Source organism: Canis lupus, chromosome 8 (genome assembly GCF_011100685.1).
Source record: "Canis lupus familiaris isolate Mischka breed German Shepherd chromosome 8, alternate assembly UU_Cfam_GSD_1.0, whole genome shotgun sequence".
NCBI classification, from domain to species: domain Eukaryota; kingdom Metazoa; phylum Chordata; class Mammalia; order Carnivora; family Canidae; genus Canis; species Canis lupus.
The window spans coordinates 70,767,495-70,794,520 of NC_049229.1; the positions used below are offsets into that span (position 1 = coordinate 70,767,495).

General features: G+C 45.9%; 1 protein-coding gene across 3 annotated transcripts in view; it reads left to right on the forward strand.

Moving 5' to 3' along the window:
• The window catches only part of TECPR2 (tectonin beta-propeller repeat containing 2), a 100,361-nt gene that overhangs the window by 27,023 nt on the left and 46,312 nt on the right, over positions 1-27,026 (forward strand). For 2 of the 3 annotated variants that reach the window (XM_038545785.1, XM_038545787.1), the window contains exons 3-10: positions 2,886-3,014; positions 3,615-3,746; positions 7,518-7,675; positions 15,085-15,397; positions 17,070-17,202; positions 20,925-21,239; positions 22,245-23,242; positions 25,291-25,474. In XM_038545785.1, coding sequence (XP_038401713.1) covers positions 2,886-3,014; positions 3,615-3,746; positions 7,518-7,675; positions 15,085-15,397; positions 17,070-17,202; positions 20,925-21,239; positions 22,245-23,242; positions 25,291-25,474 — 2,362 coding nt within the window. The remainder of the gene's footprint in view (positions 1-2,885; positions 3,015-3,614; positions 3,747-7,517; positions 7,676-15,084; positions 15,398-17,069; positions 17,203-20,924; positions 21,240-22,244; positions 23,243-25,290; positions 25,475-27,026) is intronic. The other variant, XM_038545786.1, reaches the window with a different exon arrangement.

Consider the following 27,026-nt stretch of genomic DNA (forward strand, 5'->3'; position numbering starts at 1 on the left):
TTGTCTACTCTGTTTGCCAGCAAATTGATTTTTCCCTAGTTTATACTTTCACTCAGGGTTAGATTTTCAGGGGTTCTACAGAGACTTTGCAGCAGGTATCAGTTCAGCTTCCCATCTCATCTGGCCTGAAGCCTCGTTCTCATTAGCTCTGCTCAGCTTAGGAAACCAAGGCTCCTGGTAGTGACCAGATAGGCCTGGGGTGTCCCATAGCTTCAGGTTTGGCTTCTTGTTTGACAATATTCTCTTTGGGTTTGCCCAAAACTTCCTGGAGATTAGCTATGCATTTAAAAGGATGTTTTATGGGGGCACTTGGGTGGCTCAGTCAGTTAAGCATCTGACTCTTGGTTTTGGCTCATGTCATGATCTTGGGGTTGTGAGATCGAGCCCCATGTCAGGGAGCCCCATGTCAGTGTGGAGTCTGGTTGGGATTTTCTTTCTCTTTCTCTCTCTGACCTTCCCCCCACTCACTTGTGTTCTCTCTCTCTCAGATAAATAAAATCTTTTTTTTTTTTTTTTAAGAAGGATATCTTATGTATCTTACTCAGCAGTTCTAGGTGTTCAGAAAGGAACATTTTCCAAAATAGCCAGACTTATACTGTGGGAATATGTGGCCTCATATTTTGTTTCTATTGGAAGCTAAGTATTGATAATCTGATTCTTGGGACATTTTGGTTCTTAAGTCAAGAACCATAACATTTATTAATGATCATAATAAATAATATTAACTTAAAATATTGATCTAGTAAAAAGCTTATGTACAAGCACTGCACATGGATATTCAGGCTTTCAGCCCATCTGAGTGATGATTTGTATTTTGAAACCATATCTTCAGAAAAATTACACAACCATTTTGAATTTGTGTTATTATATAGCAAGATCTCCAATAAGAGATTTTTGATTCCTGATGTGGTGGCAAATTTTATAATTACGAATTCCCAGGATGCTGTTATCTTCAATATCCTGCTGCCATGTCAAGACTACCTGTGTCTAAGACATGTACTATCACTGCCTTTCCTCGGAGCAGCACCAGTGGATTCTGCTCAAGGACCTATCACTTGTGTTTCCCACTCCACAGATGATAAAGTTCTTTTATTCTCGTTCTTCTCCCAAGCCTGCCAAGCCTTCCATCTATCTACAGGGCCTGTGGATTCACCCTCAGAGGGTGCATAGAACAGCAGGGCAGGACAGGGCCTCTGGAGAGAGCCATACTTGGGTGTGAATCCTAACTCTTGACTCCTCCAGCCATGTGTCCTTAGACAAACCACTTCACCTTTGTAAAATGAGGACACCCCAGCACCTACCTTCATGGTTGTTTGAGGAATCAAGGAAATAATGCATGTGAAGTGCTTAACAAGTTGTCTGGGGACAAGGGGCACTCAGTAAAGGGAGTTGCTGTGCTCCTTGCCTCGTCATCATGCTGTCATCATGCCAACCAGGTCTTGACAGACTTTTCCTTCTCCATCAGGGTTTACTGCCTTTGTGCTCATTCAGTTTGCTGCTTCTCTGGTCTAGGCCCATACTAGCTCCAGCCTGAACTGCCACAGAAGCTCCTGGCTGTGGGAAGACCTCCTTCTTCTGTGCTGCACCTGATTGGGCTTATCAGAAATACCTCTGATGGATACACAGGAAAAGTCAGGAATCTTTCAGGGCTCCCCCTTTGCCTTCCTGTAGCTTAAGATCCAAATCCTTTACCTTCCATCACGATCTCTCACCAGATATATTTATAGCCCATGAGAATACCCTGAAAGCTGTAATGTACCAGATGAAAGTGAGTGCAGTCATCACCACCCCCGCTGGCTGTAGGCGGCTTTTCATGTGCGTGGCTCTCTGCCACAGCTCAGCTTTAAGAGGGCGGGACTGCGACCTACTTTAGTTTATATCACCATAGCAGCTGACTCAGTATCCTGAATGTGGAGGGTATGCTTCTACACTTGACAGATTGATTACCATCTAAATTACTGCATCAAAATGTAGGGATCACAGTAGTTTATTGGAGATTTGCTATATGTCTTAGCAAGGTCAAATGGTTGTGTAATTTTTCTGAATGAATGGTTTCACTTAATGGGCTGGAAGCCTGAATATCTGTGTGCAATGCTTGTGCATGTGCTTTTCCTTTTTTTTTAAGATTTTATTTTTTTGAGAGAGAGCGAGCGGGGGAGAGAGAGAGAGGGAGAATGAGCGAATAAGCAGGGGGCCGGGAGAGGAAGAAGCAGGCTCCCTGCTCTCAACTCAGAGCTGATCCCAGGACCCGAGATCATGACCCAAACTGCAAACACACGCCTAACTGACTAAGCCACCCAAGTGCCCCCTGTACATGTGCTTTTTTTTTTTAATAAACCAATGTATTAAGCCTGAGTTAGTGTTTAGAATTTAATTTGATTACTGATCTAAGAAGGAATCCATTTGCAAAGTGCTTTCAGATGAGCTTGATCCTCCCTGCAAGCCTGTGTGGCAGGCACACGTGGACTACAGTAATTAAATGGCTTGTCCACATTGAGAGAGAAGAAAGCAGAGCGTGGACCTGGGATAGCTCTTCTTACTCCAGACTCCTGTTCTGGGGGAAGGAAATACCTCTCCAAGCTCTTTAGTACTCTCAATAAGAGCTCAGAATATTTACACTTGATTTTTTTTTTTAAATATTTACACTTGATTGATCAGCATTTCCCGAGTTAGAAATGTGTTATTTTGTCATTTCAAAGATTAAAGACCTACAAAGAAAAAGGAGGGTTCTAACAGATGTAATTATTTTTCTGTATGTATACATTTTCAACCAGGACTCTGTAGAGGCTGCAGCCTGATGAAGCTTCCACCTCCATGGGTAATGGTTACATTTTGGAAGCTAGCCTGATTACAGGTCCATTTGTCGTGGATGTTTGTTCTTTTAGGGGAAAACAGAACCCATCACAGTGGTGAAGCTGCTGAGCTGCTTTGATGACCTAGTGGCTGCAGGCACCGCCTCTGGGAGGGTTGCTGTCTTTCAGCTTGTATCCTCGCTGCCAGGGAGAAATAAACAAGTAAGTACTAGTTGCTTTGGCATTTCTTAACTTCTTGGCATATTCTTCCTGGATTTTCAAATGAGAAATCCTTATATGCCTGGAAAATACATGCTCAGAAAAAGCTTCACCCTGTGCTCTTTATAAACCAGATAACATTTCTGTTCTTGGTAGGACACTTGGCAGAAAGCACATTTGGACAATTTAGATTTTGCCTAATTTTCTCTGGCTGTCCTTTGTTAGTTTTAAAGATAAATAGCCTGGGATCCCTGGGTGGTGCAGTGGTTTGGCGCCTGCCTTTGGCCCAGGGCGCGATCCTGGAGACCCGGGATCGAATCCCACATCAGGCTCCTGGTGCGTGGAGCCTGCTTCTGCCTGTGTCTCTGCCTCTCTCTCTCTCCCTCTGTGATTATCATAAATAAATAAAAATTAAAAAAAAAAAACAAAAATTTAAAGATAAATAGCCAGAGGGAACCTTCTAGCATTTTGCCTAGGAAACAAGGTTGGGAAAACAAGCTCCTCCATGAGTAGGAAGGATTGTGTACCCCCTTGCCCACAGAGCCCCGTCTCACAGTGTCCACCCTTTCTTTCCTTGTGCGCATGTTTACCATTTATTCCCAGCTTCGGAGATTTGATGTCACCGGTATTCACAAAAATAGCATAACCGCTCTGGCTTGGAGCCCCAATGGAATGAAATTGTTCTCTGGAGATGACAAAGGGAAAATTGTCTATTCTTCTCTGGATCTAGACCAGGTAAGATTATTTCCAGAAATATTTTGGCCTTCTTTATTTGGAGAAATTATATCCATAATTACATTTTAGTCAGTCCTTTTGTATTCTCAATCATTGTCCCTTTATAATCTCATTATTTGTAACATTTTCCCTCAAGGACTTCTCTAACGTTTTCTAAGCTTCTACTTCGGTGACTAAAGGGTTGGCAACTCTTGTTTGCACTGGCCCCTTCCTTCACAGTGTTCATTCTCCTGCTGTCTCCTGCTGCCCCTTCAAACATAAGCCATTGTCACTCCTCTCCTTGAAGGGTTTGTAGGAGCCATGTGAAGCCTTTCATAATCATAACTGGGGACAGAGGGCGGCCCTAGTGGCTCAGCAGTTTAGCACCATCTTCAGCCCAGGGTGGGATCCTGGAGACCCAGGATCGAGTCCCATGTCAGGCTTCCTGTGTGGAGCCTGCTTCTCCCTCTGCCTGTGTCTCTGCCCCCCCCCCCCTCTCTATGTCTCTCATGAATAAATAAATAAAATCTTAAAAAAAAAAAAACAAAACTGTGAACAGAGTTCAGTGCTTTCAGGGGGTGGAGAGCTTGCCCTGTGGGAGGGAGTGGGCAGAGAAGGTTTGGTGGCACCCCAGTACCCTAAGCTATGGGTGCTCATTCCCCATCAGTAGATGAAGAACCCAAGGCTCAGTGGCCCAGTCACTAGCCGGGTCATAAGGAAACACCACAAGCAGAGCTCAACTTCAGGCCGAGGTTCTGCCCCAAAGCCCATGCCTTTTCCACTTCACGTGTGGCTCTGTGTGAGCTTGTGCTTCATTTGATCATATCTGCCCAGCTGGACTGAACACCTTAGTGGCATGAGCCTTTCATTTTCTTATTTGTAGCCTTCATTCCTCATGGATAGTAGGAACTCAGCAATTACCAGCCAAATGGCTTTTAGTCCCTCCAATCCACGACTGGACTATTGCAAGTTAGCTCTAGCACTAGTTCTCAAGGCTTTTGGTTTTCAGGACCCCTCTACACTCTTAAAAGGAGGACCCCATGGAGCTTCTGTTTGTATAGGTTATATATAAGTGCGCCATTTTGGAAATTAAAATGGAGAAATTTAAATTTAATATTTATTAATGGTGTTTTGAAATAATAAAACTGTTATTAGTAACAGTTAAAGTAACATTTTTATGAAAGTAACTATTTTCAAAACAAGTGAAAAGGACATTGCTTTACATTTTTACAAATTTCTTTAATGGCTGGCTTGATGGAGGATGGCTGCATGTTGCATAAACTGATACATTGTTTTGGTTGGAGTATGTAAAGAAGATCTGGCCTCTCACAGACCTGTAGTTGGAAATGGGGCAAATACTGTAATAGCCTTTTTAGAGAATTGTGGGTATTCTTCATTAATCTTATCCCCCAACTGGCGGATGGTGTTTTTTTATTTTTAAAGGTGAGTGGTAACTGGGAAGCTGAAACCATATGGATGGATTTTTTTTTTTGTATTGTTACAGTAAAATCCAGTGGCCTGTCTTGCACTTTGAATGACTCCTTGATCCATGCATGATTTCATGTGTTGATCACTTGGAAAACACTGATCTGCAGATCTTTTCAAATGTTGACACATTTAATTATATAATATCAAAGAACGCATCTTTGTTAATTTTTAATATCACCATCATTCTGATCAGAAAAGTCTTTAGCTACTGAGAGTTCCCCAAATTCACAGGAATTGATACAAGTTTTCAATTTGAATCCTCATTGGAAAACTTGAAATTTATTTACTTATTTATTCTTTCTTTCTTTCTTTCTTTCTTTCTTTCTTTCTTTCTTTCTTTCTTTCTTATTTATTTATTTATTTATGAGAGACACAGAGAGAAGATTTTATTTATTTATTCATGAGAGACACAGAGAGAAGGCAGAGACACAGGCAGAGGGAGAAGCAAGTTCCCTGCAGGGAACCCGATGTGGGATTCAGTCCCAGAACTCCAGAATCACGCCCTGAGCCAAAGGCAGACGCTCAACTGCTGAGCCACCCAGGCATCCCAAAAACTTGAAATTTATTATCAGCAACAAACACTAATACTTGTTTTCACTGAAGTGGCAAGGTCACTTTGTTCCATCTGAGAAAATGTCTGCCAAATACCCATGCTTTATAATTATAGTATGTCAAGTAAAAATGGTATTTTGTCAGGGGGAAAAAAGCAGCTGGTTGAGCTCATAGCTCTAATGGTCAAACAAGTGCTTTTCCTTGAGAGACCCAGAGTACCTCAGTATGCAGCAGAAGAACCATGTGCATGTCCCATTTTATCACAGAAAATTCAAAACTGTGTGTACCCAAGAGCCAGGATTTAATTAAATTGAGATTTTTCTGCATCAGAGACAGTCTTCATTGAAACACACGTTTTTGCCGTGAGTGTGTGATGGTAGAGGGCACCATGATGATTATTGGGGTTCAATGCATTGCTCTGTCCACTGTGGCTTTTGTGTCAGTGCAAATGTCAGCTCAGTGAAAAAGGCAGATGCAACCTGGTATTATAATGAAAATACATTTGGCCTTGCAGACTCTTTGGAAAAGACTGCAGACCATAGTTTGAGAACTGCTGTTCTGCAGGAAAGCATTGAGGTTATCAGGAGTCCCTGTGTTATATGTACCTTTCTTCTACTCAGGCCTGCGGGCAGCACCAGGAGAGCACTGCTTGTGAGTCCGCATTTCAGGAAGTGGAGAGAAAGCCGTGTGCAGAAAACAGTGTCCTTATTAGCATGCTGATAACTTTTTCCTCAGCTTTATTGAGGTTCTGATAGGTTTTTTAAAAGATACAAGTACAAAGAGATTTGCAAAAAAAAAAAAGATATGGGAGGATGAGTGTTTTTGCAAAATTCATACAATAAATTTAGTTCATTATAAGCTAAGTCAAAAACTGAAAAGCTAGAGTTTACGTAACTACAAATGTGGGAGGGAAATCTGTTTTAAAAGTACTTGGTGTTTGAGGGTAATGAGAATTTATTTTCATTGTGTTGGTGGTTGTATAACTGTGTGCCTTTGTCAAAATCCATAGATGTGTATACCTAAAAAGCGTGAATTTTACTGTATGTAGATTTTACCAGTGAATCTGATTGCTGCCCTACAACTGCCAAAAGTCTGTGACAGTACATCAGTATTTCTTAAACAATTAAATTCAGTCAAGGGAAGAGTCACTTGTAGAAGCAGATTTTTGACACCAAGAAATAAGAGTTTGTTTGTGCTAGCAGTAAAATGCCTTCTAGAGTTTACCTTTGTTCTTCAGTATATTTAATACTATTTCAATTCCTTTCTTCTGTTTGTTCTGAGCCTTTCAGTTGGCAAGAATATAATGTCCCCAGAATTGCTTTGAACTCTTTGTGGGGGAAGAGTGTAATGTGACCTCAGGTGATAGTTGTCACAGTAATTTTATAAAAGTCCCATTGTGTTCTATTAGAATAAACAATACAGTGTAACATATTTCTGCTTAGATCTTTGTGGACTCTTCTTCGAACTCTCTACTGAGACATTTTAAGGGAAATTATACAGAATTTTTTAATGTTTCTTGCCAAACTTGATGTAGCCGGAGATAGATGTTAACATTGTTTTCTTGGTAATAAGAACTTTTCGAAATAAGTTCATCACAGTGGGCTGACATTGAATCTGATAAGAATTAACAGCATATGTTTTAAGGTGTAAACTGACCCAAATTCAAATAACAAAAGGATGCTTCCCAGTCATAGAGGAAGGCGGGTTACTTTAACTCCATGTTGAGTTGCGTTTAACTGGACTCTCTCACAGGGTGTCTGTAACTCCCATTTGGTTTTGGAAGAGCCATCCTCAATTGTGCAACTGGATTATAGCCAGAAAGTGCTGCTTGTGTCTACACTACAGAGAAGCCTGCTTTTTTACACAGAAGAAAAGTCTGTCAAGCAAATTGGAACACAACCAAGGAAAAGGTAAAGGTCACAAGTGCCCCAGGGTGGTGATTACAGAGAAGTTTTAAGTTTTTCTAGGTTTCCTGTTTGCCATGTGCAAGCCCTCTGTAGCTCTAAGCCTGGAGTTTCCCAGTGGGTCCCTAACCTGCCCAAGGCACCTTGTCCTAGCATCAGACAGGAGGAGTGTGTCCCTCTTGTACTACTGCAGGAAGCTGCAGACATGGCCTCTCTGCCTTGAGTGCCAGGATGTGGTCTGCTTGGGTCCACTCCTGTGTGGGCACCCCCCACCACAGCCCCAGTGAAGGATCGGGGACCCCTCTGCACTGTGTGGGCTGTGCCAGGCTTGGGGATAGCTAGCACACAAGGCAGATGGGAGCCTACCATTATGGAAACTTAATAAACTCAGCAAAAAAGTTTTTAATAGCTGTGTTACCTGCTATGGAGCAATGTGCAGCATGCTATCAAGCTTCTACCTAGCCTGGGGATGAAGGCATACTTCCTGAGGGAGTGGGTAAGGAAGATGTGGAACTGGCCAAGAGGAGTAGGGAAGGTCTGGAGGGGGAGGCTTCCAGGCTAAGAGATTGTCCCCCCATTTACCTGCTACCTGGAAGGACAGTAAGAGAAGGGATAGGCCAAGTCCAGTTGCCTGCCAGCCGTGTGGGAAGAGGCAGCAGGAGTGCATGGGTGACCTCCCTGCCAGAAACACACTTGTAGAGCTCTGGGGCCCAGTTTATGTGGAGGTTGGGTCAGTGAGGAGGGGCTAGGTAGAGCGATGGGGCCACCCCCCCTCATCCTGAGAAGAGAGGGACAGAGAGCCAAGTGGGGGCAGGAAGAGAGGATGGGTGCCAGCGGCTTATAGGTTGGGCGGCAGGATTTAGAGAAGTCCCTGGTAAAGGGGCACTGTTGCCTACAGAGAATCAGTGGGGCAGGGTGGGTGGGCTGGGGAGTGTGGAGAGCAAGCTGGCAGTGAGAGAGACATGGGTTGGCTGCGCCCACAAGGGAGGGCCTACGGAGCCTGGTGGTGACAGCTGGGCGGGTGACGGATGGCCTGGAGAAGGGGAGGTCAGATGGGCGGAGCATGGCAGCCCTTAGCTATTAAAAGACCTGGTCATGCCTCCCTTTGGTTTCTGTTTTTCGTGCTGAATACCGCCTCAATTCCATCAACAATTTGGCCTTTTTATAGCAGTAATCTCCTTGTTAGCTCCTGGGAAACACAATAGAATTTGTAGCTGGGGCTTAGTGGTTCTACACATCTATATCTTGCTTTTCCCTCTGCCAGTGTCCCCCTAGTCTGATGTTTTGTTCTGACTTTTCATCAGTATCTTACTACATTGTGTGTTTTTAGAAGGATAGTGGAGGATAAAGACAGATACAAAAACCAGGTACTTTTCAGGTGGCTCAGTCAGTAGTCTTTCTCTTAAGACCTGGTCTTCCAACCTCCTGTGTGGAAACCTAAGTAAGTTTCCATGAGCCCCTCCTGGTGCACATGTCTACTCTGGTCTTTTGGACTGTGCCAGCACTGTTCCAGGCTGCAGACACAAACAAATGTGTCCCCCTTCTCCCAGGTAAATATATTCCACTGAGCCTTAGAGAAGTAGTGATAACAGAGCAAATGGAAAAGTTGTTCACCTCTTTGTCTTAAAGGCTTGTTTTCCTGTTGGGTGCTATTTGAGATTGTGGTTCAGAAAGGGCATCTGCGGAGTCTACCCCCTTGGAAGCAGTGCTTCATTCAACAAGTATTTGGTGCGTGCCTGTGGGGCAGCAGCGTGTAGTGGACAGCAGTGAGCAAGGGGATAGGTCTCTGCCCTGAAGCAGGATAAATGTGTAGGCCTGGGTGCATGCTGTGGAGAAAACAATCAAGGTGAAGCCTTAGGGGTGGGAGTGGCATGCTCTCTTAGAATGGTCTGGAAAGACTTCTGTGGGAATGTGATATTTGAGCTGAAGCCTCAAACATGGGAAGAGCTGATAGAAGAGCATTTTGGTCTCAGGGAACAGCAAATGCAAAGGCCCTGCATTGGGCCAGGGTTTGCAATGTTCAGGTAGCCCAAGGGTCCAGGGTGACATGGAGTGGGTTGGATGCCCTGGTAGAAAATGAGATGGGAAAGAAGGGCCTGAGCCAGCTTAGGGGGAGGGAGCTGGGGGACCATGTGCTGTTGCCGGAGTTATTCTAAGCATAACAACAAACAAACAAAAACAAAAGAAAACATTGAAGTGCTTTAGACAGGAGAACAGCAATATGAGGGACATTTCAGAGCTCACCCTGGTTCTATGTGGAGACTTAATTGGAGATGGACAGGAGGGGCTCAGGGAGAAGGGTACTGCAGGAATCCTGGGAGCAAGCACGGAGGCTGGCTCCTGGTGGTGGCCTCCAGTGAGATGGAGGGAGCCATAATCTGGAGATAGAAAACATGGGGTTGGATAATGGATTGGATATGGGGGCAAGGGGAAGAAAAGAGTAGAAGGTTTCTGTGTTCATGGCTGCAGCAGCTACCTGCAGTGGGCACACTGGGGCCAGCCCAGGTTTGAGGTCTAGACATCCGTTCTCTCTGGGGCATATTAAGCTGGAGGTACCTGTTAGGTAGTAGCCAAGCAGGAGTCACAGTGAGGAGTGACATATACAGGCCTGGAAGTCCTGAGATACAGGCGACCTTGAGACCCTGCCATTGGGTGAGTTTACCTAGGGACATTGAGAAATCCTTACCGAGTCTCTGGTGAGTGCCAGGCACCCTCCTCCATTCTAGGAGACAGCTGTGAACTGAGAAAGTCTCTAATCTCAGGGGCTCACATTTCTGACAGGGGAGAGCAGCATTAAATAAATATGTTCTAGAATGTTCAGTAGTAATAAATCAGGATATGGCCTAGAGAGGAGAGAGCAGGGGACAGAGGTGTGTGCCCTAGATAGGCAGGCAGAGACAGCTCCTCCACAGCAGAGACCAGAGCAGATTCCTGAAGGAAGGGCAGAGGGAACCATGAGAGGGCCTTGGAGAGAAGCTCTTAAGGCAGAAGCAGTACATGTCCCAAGTGTTTGAGTTTTAAAGGAACAATGAGGCCATGTGTGTGTGGAGGAGAAGAGGGGCGAGGACAGGACCCCATCCTGGAGGCTTTGTGGGCCTTGTCGGGGGCAGCTTCATTCTAGCATGTCAGCAGTTGTGAGAGGCTTTAACCAGGTCAGGTCACCCTTGCTGCTTTTTGGAGGGGGCAAGAGTGGCAGCTCAGAGGGGTCAGCCAGGGACTTACACCACGGCAGGGTGGTGGGAATGCTTGGAGGGCAGAGCTGTCAGGTTTGCTGACACGTTGACTCTGGGGTGTGAGAGAAAGAGATTAGTCAGAGGCCGTGGCCTGAGCACTCCGGGGAGTGGTGGTGCAGTGACCTACAGAAGCCTGGGGTGGGCAGGGGATAGAGGATAGAACAGTCTGCTGTGGACAGGAGCAGAGTCTTCCTTCAGTGGAGAGCCGAAGGGACAGGTGCAGCGGGCTCTCTGTTCACGCTCAGCATTTCAGGTCTATGGCACCAACAGATTATATATCACAGTAGAAAACATCCCTTTCAGAGTGTCTGCCTGGTGATGGAACATGCCATTCTTGATCTCAGGGTTGTGAGTTTGAGCTCCCCATTGGGGGTAGAGATTACTTAAAAATAAAATCTTAAAAAAACAAACAAACAAACAGAAATTTACCCACTCCTTTCATATTTATGTGGCTCATAAAGGGAATTAAAGTATTTTTAAAAGTAATTAGTGATTCTTCTGGAAGTCACCTCTACCAAAATTAGTTATGATTTTAGAATCCTGCAGTACCTAGACCTTAAAAGTTGGAGTTTGAGGGCCCATTTCAGAATGACATCAGCTAATGCTGCAGAATCATATTGCATGTGGATGGCTCCAAGCCAGGGGTTTAGGATAATTTGCACCTTGCTCTAGCAAGTTATCCCCAGCTTAGCTAGTCCCCACCCCTCAACCCCGCAGTGACTCAGGCTACATGTTCCAGCAATTCTTTAGAGCTAGCCACCCACCAGGACCCTCTCAGCATGTCCTTCCCCCGAGTGCCCATCCCCTCCTCACCCAGCTAGTAGTAGTCCTGGGTCTAGCCCTCTCCTCCCCATCAGCACACAGCCCTCCAGATTCCTCGGGCAGCCCTTTGAGCCCCATACAGCACCTCCTAGATGCTCTTGCAGTGGTTCATATACACGCTCATTCTGCCCCAGTATATTCTCAGACAGGGCCAGGATCTCATCTTGTTAATCTTTCACGTTGCCCGCAGCACCGCGGTCTCACACAATCCAGGACTCACATGTTAAAGTGAATGCTTTAGTTACCCAGGGTGAACAAATCAAAGTGGAAGTGACAAGAGATTTTTCTAAGAGGACCTATAAATAGAAGGAAAACATTTAACAATTGGATCACCAAACAGAAATTGATTTGACAGGAAGGGCAAGAGGAAGATACCCTGCTAGAATTCCTTGGGATCTATTTAGAGACTCTTACCAGAACAAATCCACCAAACGCAGTAATCAGACACGATGCTGATTATAGAGTTGTCCGTGAATGATCTACAGCATTAGAACCTTCTTGGTTAATCTAACAATCTTCATTTCAATGCTGAATTTGATATTTGATATCCTCCTTGGGCTGTATCCAGAGAGATTCAGTTTCTGTGGAGCCAGAGGGACCTAGGGAGATACTCATGTGCAGAGAAACATCCAGATAATAACTTTATCTGTGTGACTGTGTGGGATGGGCCCTGGAGACAGCCCCTCAGGGGAGCCTGTGTGTTGCTGTGGCAGAGAGGGTGAGGGGAGAGGGACACCTGAGGAGCAGCGGTGACATGAATGGAACTAGAGGTAGATCCCAGCTGGGAGCACCTGTAGCCCTGTGCATGACCAATGAGCAGTTGTGGGGACTTACAATGTCACCAGGAGTGCTTTTGTGCCTTCATAGATTGGGTCTCTTAATCCTCACTTTAACCTTTGGGGCGGGAATGATTACCCCTGGTTTATAGATTAGGAAACTGAGATCCAGAAAGGTTGCATAGCACATAGCAAGTGTCAGGGCTGGAAATTGAGCCCTGCTATCAATGTAGAGTCAGTATACTTTCTTTCTTTTTAGGATTTTATTTATTTATTCATGAGAGACACAGAGAGGGGCAGAGACATAGGCAGAGTGAGAAGCAGGCAGGGAGCCCGACATGGGACTCGATCCCAGAACCCTGGGATCACACCTGAGCTGAAGACAAACACTCAACCTCTGAGCTACCCAGGCACCCCTAGTCAGTACTCTTTCCACTGTTTAAAATCAGAGATGTAGTTTGAAGAGAGGGTAGACTGAGACTCTTAAACTTTGAGCTCTGGTAGGAGACTGAGATTGGGCAAAGATGTAGGACCATAAAGAACTCAGAGGGGTGCCAAGCCAGCTCAGTCAGAAGAGCATTCGACTCTTGATCTTGGGGTTGTGGGTTTGAGTCCCATGTTGAGTGTAGAGATTGCTTAAAAATAAAACCTTTGGGGTCGGGGGAAGAACTCAGATAGCTGGTGGGAGCACAGGTTGGTATAATCATACTGAAAAGTGACTCAGTGGTTTGGTGCCTGCCTTTGGCCCAGGGCATGGTCCTGGGGTCCCGGGATCGAGTCCCACATCGGGCTCCCTGCATGGAGCCTGCCTCTCTCTCTGCCTATGTCTCTGCCTCTCTCTGTGTCTCTCATGAATAAATAAATAAAATCTTAAAACAAAATGTTTGAAGTTGTCTTTCAAACCTGAACATGTTAACTCAGCAACCTAACAGTTACCCAGCAGTGCAACAGTTCCATCTCTGGAAGATTCTGGACAGACTCTTACACCTGTGTACTAGGAGGTCTGTGCGAAAATGCTCATAGCATTTTTTAAAAGAGCAAAGTAGAAATAGGGCTGCCTGGGTGGCTCAGTGGTTGAGCGTCTGCCTTTGGCTCAGGGCGTGATCCTGGAGTCCTGGGATCGAGTCCCACATCGTGCTCCCTGCATGGAGCCTGCTTCTCCCTCTGCCTGTGTCTCTGCCTTTCTCTGTGTCTCTCATGAATAAATAAATACAATCTTAAAAAAAAAAAAAAAAAGGTAGAAAGAACTCAAATACCCATCAACAGGGTTGTGAGTTAAAAAAAATTGTGGCATACTATGTAGCAGTGAAAATGAATGAGCAATAGCTTTTTTATTAGTAAAGATAAATATTAGGAATATAATGTTGAGAGGAAGCTGCAAAAGTATACGAATAGCATCATATTTTTATACAAATGAAAAAAAATAATACTAAAATATGTAGTGTTTAAGAATACATATGTATGTGCTTAAACTATCAATAAAAGCAAGGGAATTAAAAAAAAGCAAGGGAATTATAATAAACACAAAATTGAGTTTGGTAGTCACACCTGGGGAACAGAGGGGCAGGAACTTTTTTTTTTTTTAAGATTTTATTTATTTATTCATAGACACACACACAGAGAGACACAGGCAGAGGAAGAAGCAGGCTCCACGCAGGGAGCCCGATGTGGGACTTGATCCCAGGTCCCCAGGATCACACCCCAGGCTGCAGGCGGCACCCAACCGCTGTTCCACCAGGGCTGCCCGGGGCAGGAACATTTAGAAGCAGGAGAAAACATCAACTGTGTCGCTGGTGATTTATTTCTCAAGTTGAGGAATGGGTTCCCGGGTGTGCATTTCATTTATTAGACTTCATAACTTTTATATACCTATAAACACATATATAAAATATAGTATGTAGTATGTATTATATATATAAAACACATTCTTTTGTGTTAGGTGTTTCATAATTTTAAAACTAGAAAAAAATGCCATACCTGGGGACCAGAAGGGAAGCTGGTCCCTGTGGTGGGTTTGGACTCAATTGTGGACATGATGCTCATTCATTGGGATGCTAGAGTGAGTACAGCAATTAAGCGTTAGAAGGAATAGAATTTCTGAACATGGAGAGGATAGTGAGACCTGGATTTGTCATCTGCCTCAATTTCCTCTTCTCTGACACTGGAGCTGAACCGTTTGCCTCATGGAGCTGCTGTGAGGATTGAGCAAGAGGGTGGGGACAAAGCCCTGAGTACAGCACTGTAATGGTCACCACAAACCAGGCTGTGTGCTCAGCGGATGCATACTTCCCAGGGGGGGCTACAGGGAGGATGAGACAGAGAGGTGACTATGTAGTAACAACAGAACAAACCATAGAAGAGGACTTGAAAAAACATCAATCTTGTTTAGACTTCTCCAAAAAATTCTTGTTATAGTTGATATTAAGGGTTGACAACTGTCACTTTAAATCAGCTCATATTTTTTTCCTTCCTTGCCTTCCTTCTCCTTCCTTCCTTCCTTCCTTCCTTCCTTCCTTCCTTCCTTCCTTCCTTCCTTCCTTCCTTCCTTCCTTCCTTCCTTCCTTCCTTCCTTCCTTCCTTCCAGCACTGGGAAATTTGGAGCTTGTTTTATACCAGGACTTTGTAAGCAGAGTGATCTAACCTTGTATGCATCACGGCCTGGGCTCCGACTGTGGAAGGCAGACATCCATGGGACTGTTCAAGCCACGTTTATCTTAAAAGATGTTTTTGCTGGAGGAGTCAAGCCTTTTGAACTGTACCCACGTCTGGAATCCTCCAACAGGGGAAGTTGCAGCTTACCTGAGAAACACCTGGGGCTTGTTTCATGTTTCTTTCAAGAAGGCTGGGTGTTGAGTTGGAATGAATATAGTATTTACCTTCTAGACACCATCAACCAGGTAAGTGATGTAATCACTCCACATCTTTGGTGTCTTTACAGTGTTTATCTACAGATTGTCTCTCAGAACACCAGAGGAAACAGTATTGATTCTAATGCTTTACTTTTTCCTTTGGGCCAGTCAGGGAAATCAAGTGAGGGTCTGATTATTTTATAGATTTGAAGAAATGTTTGGTTTTGGTAGATCCTTCTTGCTGTTCTGACACTAAGCAGGAGTCTTGTCTGCCTGGCACAGCTTCCTCACCTGGAGCTTGAGGGCAGGGTGTGCAGGGTGAGCTAGCCACCAAGCTGCCTTTTAGCCCTGAGCTGGTTTCTCTTCTAAAGGAGCACTTTGAAAGGCATTTTTGTATTCTTCTCCACTTATAGACAGCTTAAATTTTCTTCTTTCTCTGGGTACTCTTTGAATTTGATACGCACTTACTAGGTAGTAGAGTTGAGATGTTTGGTGCTTGTACATTAGTCCCTTTCTTCTGAGCCCTTACCACCAGTGCTTTCTCCAACAGGTATAATTTATTTCATGAGACAAAGGAGCTGTCCATGTGCAGAGGTTGTGGCTTCCTTCAGGGTGGGCATGGCAACATGATTGGCAGCTTTCAAACCAATGTCATGTTTCTAGCTGTTCATCAGGATTATTTAAAAATTAACAAAATTTAGACCCTTTTTCTCTCTACAGTGAACTGTCTCTTGTTTGCACAGTTGGCTGAAAAGAGAATATATAAAAATCATTCAGGCTCTAGATGTCTTGTTTTCAGGCGACGTTAAGGGACCCCTCCTCCGTCCATTCATTCATTCAGAGCCATGAATGGCAGTGCACACTCATCTCTCCCACAGGAGTGCGCACATAGGGGTCCAGACCAGTCAGCACATCACTCCAGCCCAGGTGCAGCATTCCCTGTGGGCATTTGTACAAAGCGCTGTGAGCTGCGACGAGTCCTGGGCAAGTGCCACTGAGGCTGAGCTCTCTAGGGACCATTTCCTGAGGAGGATGGTACCTGAATCGAGTTGGAACTCTTCCAGTGACTGAGTCGGGAAAGGAATTGGAGCAGAGCCATGGCATCACAGAGGACCAAGGCTGCTGCGCTCAGGGCACCTGAAGCACAGAGCAAGACAGTTGTGTGAAGCTGATGGGCAGGTCCTGCTGAGGAGAATGAGCTCCATATCCTGGGGGTTGGAGGGGCACCAGGTGGGACCTGGTTCCCAGCAACTGAGAGGTGCGGTGAGCTGCTCACCTGCTCAGTTTCATGAATCTACTGGTAAATTTTATGGCTCCAGCTCATGTACCTATCAGAAACCCCCTGCCTTTGTGTTGATGAGTTTATTTTTTTAAAGACTTTATTCATGAGAGACACACAGAGAGGCAAAGACACAGGCAGACTTCTCTAAGACATAGCAGACATAGCCTGCTTCTCTAAGCAGGCTCCCTTTGGAGAGCCCAATGTGGGACTAGATCCCAGTACCCTGGGATCATGACCTGAGCTGAAAGCAGACATTCAGCCACTGAGCTACCCAGTGCCCCTGTGTTCATGACTCTTAAGAAGTTTCAGAAAGTGGGCATAACAAAGCATAGTTGTTATTTGACTCGTTTGGATTCCTGCACATGTTTGTATGCTTTCAACTCTTACTATTGCCTGTTTGTGTGATTTTTCTTTTTCTTTTTTTCTTGTTTTGGGCAGGCCACAATTGCTGGTTTGGAAGGATCAGGTGATATCGTGTCTGTTTCCTGCACAGAAAATGAAATATTTTTCTTAAAGGGAGATCGGAACATTATAAGAATTTCAAGCAGACCCGAAGGACTACCATCAATAGGTTTGCATTTGTGATAAGATATACTTATATATGTAATTGTACTTTATAATTTATAAACTTTACCATTACTTTGCTAGTTAAATAACTGGTGCATTATCTAAACAAGGAAGTATTTGGAGAGTTTTCCTATGTTTTGTTTTATTTATTTTTTTTAAGATTTTTTGTTTGTTACTATTTTTTGTTTTAGAAAGAGCACGTGTGTGAGTAGTGGGAGGGGCAGAGGGAGAGAGAGAGAGAATCTTAAGCAGGCTCCATGCCCAGCATAGAACCTGATGCAGGGCTCAATCCCACAACCCTGAGATCATGGAGCTGAAACCAGGAGTCGGATGCTTAACTGACTGGGCCACCCAGGCACCCCTCCACTGTAATTCTTAAAATATCATTTACAATACTTTTCTTGAAGCTGACCGACTTTAAGGCTCACGTAAGACAGCCTCACATTTGGTAGAGTGGTTCCATGGGTCTGGAAGATGGGGCGGCTGGACAAGTAGGGAGAAGAACCCAGCACCCACATAACTGATCTCTGGTACTCTGAGACCACATGTGGGATTAATACTTCAAAAGATAGAGATTTGCCAAGCTTTTAGAACATTAAAATCTATTATCTGGGACCTATATTTTACCTTTAACACAGTTCTTCCTATAGCATTGATTATTCTCAGTGCTTTCGACTTTTAAAAAATAATTCATACAAGTCCAGATTCTAGTGAGCAGAGACTTTTAATATATGTTCTTGTGCACACATCCACGGTCCTTTGTATACTTGAGGCTCATCATGAACTTGTTCCTGATGATGACAACAGCCATGTAGGCCCCTGCTTCTCCCCTTTCCTGTCCCTCTTCTCCTCTCTGTCACTCACTTTGTTCTATATTCCATAGACTACTAAGCCGACCTTATAAAATCCTAAATGGAAGGTGCTTGTTCTATAGATGAGACTGGGGCTTTAGAAGATGTGAGGTACAAAGACATTACCGCTGGGAGCTGCAAGCGGCACACCAGGGACATCTGTGTGGCCCCAGAGCCCCCTCACTTGTGTGGCCTCTGGAGTTCACAGAGCAGTTTCACAGGCATCTTGTTTGATGCTGATGACAAGCCTGTGGGAAACATGAGACAGGTAGCCCCGCCACTGCCTTTCCCCAGGCCTTGTCCCCTCCCTGCTCACTGCACTCCTCTTGCCACCACGTCTGGGGTGGCATGCAGGGCCCCCCTCCTGCTGCTGCCAGCTCTCTCCAGGCTCCTGCCACCACCTGTCACCCCAGTGCCATAGGTAGGTCTGAGCGCTAGGTTTGTGGTGCTCCCAAATGTGGCTTGCCTTTGTCGGGATGCTGCCCTCTATTCTCTCCCTGCTCATTATTTAGGACCCAATTCAGGTATTTCTGTATCTCTGATACTTTTCCTGAGTGCTTTAGTCAGGCCAACCTGTCTCCCTGTCTTCACTTGATTTCCCAGGGGCCTCTCCTCCTACCCCATTGTAACTGTGGAGCCATTTACTTACCATGTACCTTACCTCACACAGTAAACTTCTTGGTTGCAAGGATCTCATAACTCAGTGTCGTGGCCCTGCATAGCACATGACACATAGAACCCCTGAGTGACAGGTGCCTGGGTGCCTCAGTCAGTTTAAGCATCTGCCATTAGCTCAGGTCATGGTTCCAGGGTCTTGGGATCAAGCCCCATATCAGCTCCCTGCTCTGTGGGGACCCTACTTCTCCTTCTGCCATTTCCCCTGCTTGTGATCTCTTGCTCTCAAATAAATAAATAAAATCTTAAAAAAAAAAACCCTGAGTATTTATTAATCTATGGTGTCCCTATTTCACAGATTAGAAAATCAAGGATGAGGGGTAAGTGACAAGTCCCAAATCAACCAGCCCTGTCTTCTGATTTCTGCTTCAGCCAATGTTGCTCCTGCCCTGCTACATTGGTCAGAAGTGTGGACTGTTTGCTGTCACCATGGGCTTGGGTTGTCTTGGCCCTGGGGGCATCTCTGCTGTTTCTTCTGTTCTCACCAGCACTAGCTGGTGTCTGAGTCACTGCAGGAAAGGGAGTAGAGGTCCTGGACCCAAGGCCTTCCAGAGCAGAGAGCAAGGTGAGGAAGAGGAGCTCCAGGCTGCAGACTCCTGGGCCCACGAAGCATTACTGAAGCCTTTTGTCTTTGTGTAATGTTAGAATATAAGTGTAACTGGTAGGAAAGTATCCCAAGTAGTCTCTCATTAGCCAGGTATTTAGGACTTGAAAAGGTGAAAATGTCATAAGGGCTACCTTGGCCCCAAATTTAGTCTGTTATGAGATGGCAGGGAGGGGGTGGGTCAGGGAGTGAATGACTTCTAAAGTCAGAGGGTAAGTCAGGATAACTGTCATTCCAGTGTATAATTTTTGTGGAAAGTGAATAAGCTCTGACTCCTGAGTTTTATGAGCTGGCACCTGCACAGCGTGGTTAGGGGCAGTGTGGCTTACAGGGGAGACGTAAGCTCTAGACTGCTGCCGTCCGGTGGGACTTCTCTGCAGGGGTGAAACGGCCTGTATCTGCACTGCCCAGTAGCTGGCCACCGCCCACCTGTGGCTGCGGAGCACTTAAAATGTGGGGAGTGCAGCTGAATTTTAGATTGTGTTTGGTTTTTTTTTTGTTTTGTTTTGTTTTTTAATTTTTATTTATTTATGATAGTCACACACACAGAGAGAGAGAGAGAGAGAGGCAGAGACACAGACAGAGGGAGAAGCAGGCTCCATGCACCGGGAGCCCGATGTGGGATTCGATCCCGGGTCTCCAGGATCGCGCCCTGGACCAAAGGCAGGCGCCAAACCGTTGTGCCACCCAGGGATCCCAAGATTGTGTTTGATTTTGAATTTAAATAGCTATGTGGGACAGTGGCTGCTGTATTGGACAGGACAGCTCTAGACCAAGACCTCCCATCAACTCGTGTGATCTTTGACAAGGCGCTTCCATGGCCAGGCTTCACTCAGAGCAGAATCCTGCCCATAGGTCCCCAGCTGTGCGCACCACAGCCTGGAGTCTGCTCCTGGTGGATCCTCGGCAACAGGAGGATGGCTGAGTGGATCAGAGTGGTCCACAGGCCTGTGTAGAGGGCTGGATGACTGGAACCGATCTGGCCATGTGACCTTGTGGTGGTGTGTGGAGAAGGACAAGTCCATGAAAGTGAGAAACTTGCTGGCTCTCAGTCCTGGGGCACCGAGCATGGTGACTTCACCCTCCACTGCCAGATCGTCCCACTGCTCTCTGATCGCACTGGACACTAACTTCATTAATGTGCTTCTCTGTCCTGGGTTTGTTCTAGTGGAACATTCCCTTTCTCTCCTTAAACTTCAAGAAATACAGGCACACATATATTTTTCAAGTGCCTTTTGAGGACTGTTATATTTAAGGCATGGTCTAAGTAGGGGATGTCACTAAGCCCTTTTCTTAGAAACAGGTACTTTCTCTTCTTTAGGAATTCTTTGTGAATTGATGTGAGAAATGCTGTATACTTAGTACTCCCCTTCCTACCAAGCCATTTACAGAAAATAGCCATGGCCAATCATTTTCCTGATTTTGGTGTGTGAGCTTCCTGGATCAAAGAACCATCCATTGGAGTGTTTTGTGTGATTCTTTTAGTTTCGCCAGTCTCCAAATTTAGCAGGCTGGTGTTTACGGTTAGCAAACCTGAGTAAGGGCATGTCGACTTTCCCGGATAAGCAGCAGTAAAACTCCACCCTTCTTTCTCAGCGCGAGATGGTCTGGAGACGCCAGGATGCACAGAGCAGGCCCTTGGACAGCGTGCAGAGAAGCCATCGGGAGCTCCAGGGTCTGAGACAAGGCTCAGGGGCTCCTCTGTGGCCAGTTCCGTGGCCAGCGAGCCGAGGAGCAGGAGCAGCTCCCTCAACTCCACCGACAGCGGCTCTGGGCTTCAGGCAGCTCTAGAGCTGGGGAGGGGCGGCCAGTCCACCTCACAGAGATTCAGTGTGATTAGCTCAGAAGACTTTGACCAGGAGCTTGTTGTGAAGCCTCTGAAAGTGAAAAAGAGGAGGAAGAAGAAGACAGGTACTGTCTGTAGCATGGCACACCCTGACTCCTGCTTCCTTAGGGGTGGTCTTGCATACTCTTTGGGAGGGCGGCTTTCACTGCATGAGCACTTGCCTGTTCAGTGAGAAGCAGAGAAGGCCTTCAGAAAACAAGTGTCTTCTTTCCTCAAAGGACTTTTTTGTTTTGTTTTTTAAAGATTTTATTTATTTATTCACGAGAGACACAGTGAGGCAGAGACACAGGCAGAGGGAGAGGCAGGCTCCCTGCGGGGAGCCTGATGTGGGACTCTATCCTGGGACTCTATCCTGGCACTCTGGGATCACACCCTGAACCAAAGGCAGATGCTCAACTGCTGAGCCTCCCAGGTGTCCTTCCTCAAAGGAGTTTTACTATGAAATATTTCTTACATTGAAAAAGAGTACAGCGCACAACTAAGTACTTTTGTGAGGTTTAAATAATATAACCTGTGTGCTTACCACTCTGCTTCATGGGTCTGGGTTTTATACTTCTCAATATTTAAATAACATTTTTGATTTATTCCTGTATAACCACGTATGAGGCCAGAGACTCTGAGCCTGAATGGAAAGTCGTGGAAATTAAAAACTCATGCTGGTGCCTAGATGGATCCATTTTACATTTAGTGTCAGATAGGTTACTGAACGTGGGATTTAACAGAAATGGTTTAACTTTTGACTCCTTGGTTCCTGATAGACCTCTCTAGCTACACATACTTATCAGATTGCTAAGCATTATAATAATTTTAAAGTCTGCAGTCCATCCATTCCTTTGTTTTCTTCCATTAACATTTCTTGAGTGAGGCCTCAGAGCCCATCAGTGTGTCTCATCATGATGTTTGTGTCCATTTAAAACACCTTTGCATTGGGATAATTCGTACTTGAGAGATTTATTCTTCACCACTTAAATATCCTTCATTTAAAATATGTTTTCTCTTGAGCCAAAATTTTTAGTCTTACTATTTATGTAGAGTCACACCTCATTTTAAACATTCTTATTTTAAATTAGAAGGTGGAAGCAGGAACACCTGCCACAGTTCCCTTGAATCGACCCCCTGCTATGAGTTCCCAGGTGACAGTCCCCAGTCCTTGAACACAGACCTGCTGTCTATGACATCAAGTTTGGGCAGCATCGTGGATCGGTCGAGCACAGAGTCTCCTGACCAGGACAGTAACCTCAGTGGGGAGGTGAATGGTGTCCTGCAGGAAAATCTTGACCCCGAAGCATTCAGTGTCCTGGAGGTACCTGCACTGGCCCCTGATGTACTGAACGAAGGGAATGGAGATAGACCGGGAATCCTACCGTGTAACCGTGCAGGCGAGATAGGGCCACATAGCGGAGTGTGGACTTCGCTCTTGGAGCTACGGGAAGCCATGGAAGGCAGTGATGTTACAGAACTCAGAGAGGAGTCTTGTCCCACAGATGACGGACCAAGTAGCGGACAGTCACCCTGTCAAGAACAGGACAGCTCTGCTGAGGCCCGGGAAGTGGGGGACATGGAACCTGATGACTCCCAAAGCACTTTCTCCGAAGCCCCCTTCCTGAACTCACCCCCAGTGCCTTCCAGCCTCAGCTGGGCCTCCCATGCCGAGCAACGGCTGCTGGCAACCAGCGCTGACGAAGGCAGTGCCGAGGAGCCCAGCAAGGAGCAGGGCTTCCTCATGCACATGGGGGGCCCTGGCCACCTTGGCTCAACTCCCTGGCATGCTGTCACCGACAGTGACACAGGCCTAAAGGAAGTGATTGCTCCGGAATGTGACTTGGGGACTGTGGGAGGACGGCTGACACCCCCAGTCTCTGCCTTAGCGGTTTGCCCCCGTGAGCCTCGGCATGAGCAGCCTTCACGGGACCAGGTGTTGACATCCAGTGACGAGGAGGACATCTATGCTCACGGATTGCCTTCCTCTTCCTCGGAGACAAGTGTGACGGAGCTTGGTGGTAGTCGCTCCCTGCAGGACCTGAGCCAGCCTGGCACAGATGACACTGGGCTGCTAAAATCAGATCAGGTAGGTAGGTTTGGGGCGTCCAGTTTCCTGAGGGTTCCCCCAACCCATGCCATTAAGGATGGTTATTCTTGGTCATTTTACATTAAAAGATTTTTTAAATGTTTAAATTTTTTAAAATTTTTTTAAATTTTTATTTATTAATGATAGTCACAGAGAGAGAAAGAGAGGCAGAGACATAGGCAGAGGGAGAAGCAGGCCCCATGCACCGGGAGCCCGACGTGGGATTCGATCCCAGGTCTCCAGGATCGCACCCTGGGCCAAAGGCAGGCGCCAAACCGCTGCGCCACCCAGGGATCCCCTAAATTTTTTTTTTAAGATTTTATTTATTTATTCATAAGAGACACAGAGAAAGAGGCAGAGACACAGGCAGAGGGAGAAGCAGGCTCCCTGTAGGGAGCCGGACATGGGACTCGATCCCGGGTCTCCAGGATCACACTCCAGGCTGACGGCAGCGCTAAACCGCTGAGCCACCGGGGCTGCCCAGTGTTTACATTTCTTAGCAGGTTATTATTCAGTGTATTTGGTTTCAAACCAAATTATAACTTTTTCTAAGTCATTGTAAGGTATGGATTATGAGTGTAAACCTACATGTATTTCTCCAAAATGTATTGCTGAATTCTCTCGGTGCTAATGACGCATATCATTTGGGCAGCTTTTGCCATGTGCCAGGCACCATGCTAAGCACTTTGCAAGTTCAACTCATTAGCTTTTCTAAAAACTAAACCATGAAGTGGGTACTGCTGTGGTCCCCGTTTTACAGAGGAGGAAACCGAGACGTGGTTAAATGGCTTGCACAATTCACATAGCAGATGAAGGGCACAGCTGGCCCCAGGGCCCTCTCTCAGCCTCTTTGCTGTCCTGCCTTGACAGTGAAAGGTACTGCTTACTTGTTTTGAGACAAATGCCAAAGGTTAGATTTTCTACTCAGTCCTGCCTGTGCTCGTCCTTTCTTGAGTGCCTTTGGCTGCCAGGCTCTGTGTTTGGTGCTGGGCGCTGCAGGGCCTGGATAGCCAGTCAGGATCTCAGAGTCTCAAGGAGGAGTCAGGCATGTGTGCCAGTTGTCTCAGTTGAGCAAGACTGCTGATGGTGGTGAGCAAAATCCAGGGCTCGGGAAGCCCAGAGAGGGCGCCTGCCCAGGGATGGCACTAGACAGGCAGACATGCGTTGATGTGTTGTGGGGGCAGGCTATTGGAATTCTAGGCCAGAACTTTAGAAACCCCCCACCCCCAGTGAGATTGAGCCTGGCCCTTGGACTTCTCCCTTCCTCATGGTTCCTCCCTCCTCCCCTTCCAGTGGCTGGAAAGCCAAGAGATTTTGTGGCATTTGTGGAGGGGTGGAGGGAAGGAGGAGGGAGGGGAAGATGAGAAGGGGTGGGGGGGAAGACTCATCATGGGGAACAGGGCTGTAATGAGACGGGGAGGGCACCATTCCCTGTGAAGCAGCGAACTTTGGGTGATTGTACAAGTACATTGATTTCTTCTGCGGTTTCAGAAAACTCTTAAACTACATCAACTTCATTCAGATTTGATTTTTTTAAAGAATCAGTGCAACAAAGCATCAGTTTATAAGGTTCAGCCAGGCTGAGTATCTTGGACAGATTTCCATCGGCTTCATGATGTGCCCTGTGTGCAATGACTGGGAACTTCCCTCAGAGGGTGAAGACGCAGAGATGGCGGTAGTGCCACTTCTCCTACTGATTCTGTAAGGATCTGATGCACAAATCACTGATCCGCATGCACGCTGTGTAAAGTGCAGTACGCATGTGTAAAGCTAGGTCATTTTAACATAAGCATTGCATCAGGAAGGGTGTTTTGACATGACAGAGCGTTGCCTGGGCATCCTCTGGGGTCCTAGCGGGGCACAACAGCTCCCATTTCAGAACGCTTCCCTTAGAGCATGGTCCAAAGGTAGCAGGTCCCTGCGTGGTTTCTCAGAGATCGTCAGCTCTGTGACGTGAATTCTATCCTGCATATTTTCCTCGTGGATGACAGAACGACAGTGCAGCTGTGTGCTCTGCTACAGGACTCACCAGGCTCTGTCCTTGTTAGTTTGCAGAAAGCTGGATGGGATACTCTGGTCCCGGCTACGGCATACTCAGCTTGGCTGTCTCCGAGAAGTACATTTGGTGCCTGGACTACAAAGGCGGCCTGTTCTGCAGCGCGCTGCCAGGCGCTGGGCTACGCTGGCAGAAGTTTGAGGACGCCGTCCAGCAGGTGGCGGTCTCACCCTCAGGTTGGCCTCCCCAGCTCCCTGCTCCTGCGAGCGAGCGTAGCTGGCCTGGCACACAGCCGGCCCTGCCAAAGCTCCATCCATGCGCCATGTGGGCCTATCCCTGCACGTTTGGGGGGTTTTCTCCAAATAATAGGGTTGCTTCATTTGACATCAGTTAACAAATGTCCAATAAGTGAATGTTTAGTTTCAATCTTTGTTTTCTTATTTAGTGCAATGGTAACACAAACATGTTTTTATAACCTATGCAAATAGCTTGAATTTTGAGGGTTTTTTTTGTAAAAGCTATATTAACATATTAGTCTCTTATAAAAATGTGTTCCTATTTCTTTTTTTTTACGGGGGGGTGGGGGGAAGAGAGAATCTTCAGCAGGCTCCAGGCCCAGAGTGTAGCCTGACACAGGGCTCAATCTTAAAACCACGAGCCAAAATCAAAAGTTGGACACTTAACAGACTGAGCCACCCAGGCACCCCTATGTTCCTGTTTCTTAGAATTGCTTTAAAGCAACTGAACTAATGAAGATGGACCTATGGATACGTTGGATATGTTCAGATTATTTGGTTTCCTTTCTAGAGATTATTCTTTAATGAGCAATATGTATGCTTTGGCTGAATAATTTACTGAGTATAAAAGAAAAATGCATTCATTCTTGCAAGCCATGGTCAAGCTAATCATTTTTAGTGAGCTGGAACAGACATTTCCTGAACCAGGTTCTACTAGACTTTCAGCCTGTACCTCCAGTCCCTGTCCAGAATAATTTGGCTAGTTCACCCATTGAGGGGTGGGTAGGTAGACTAGAAGTATTTATGTATATTTGCCTCATGGTAACTGTCTGATTGTTAGGACACTGGAGTAGAAGTCAGGCAAAACATACTCTGTGGACTTAGACTCATCCCCTGTAATTTTACTGTTTCAGATGGATTTCCTTGAACTCTTCCTGGTCTTTGTCACTATTTAAAATACTAGTTTGTTCAAGGTTGTTTTATCTCCTTGCTGGTTTGAAAATATTTTTCTATAGAGAGTGGCTGCGATCATAGTCTGCTTCGTTAGCTGGCGTTATATAATTGTGTGTTTTAATTCTTTCTCTGTCATTTACTTCTGGGTTCATCTCCCCAGCCATTTAGAAACTTTGGTCCTGTCCTGATTCTATTGATTACTTTGTGTTTCCAAAACTTTCCAACCCTTGTTGATCTAGTCAGAATCAAGAGAGAGACCCTTGTCTCTATCAGATCAGTGTACCTGGCTGAGTTGTCCTGCAGTGCCCACATCATGAGAGGGCACCAGAGCCCCCATGGCATTCAGGGTGTGCTTCAGCCTTCACTATTGGTCTTGCTTTTCTCCTCTTACCCCAGCTCTTCATGTCAGACCCTCTAGTCCAGCCTGGCTGCATTCTTGGTGATTCACTAGTGGTTTCTTACATGTGGCCGCCTGGCCTGTGTCACACCCTTCATCTACATAGGACACCTTCCTTCCCTCCCCTTCTTCATCTCTGTTTATCAGAATCCCTTTCTGAGTAAAGAAGGACAGCCCAGATCAAATGCCTCCTTTCCACGC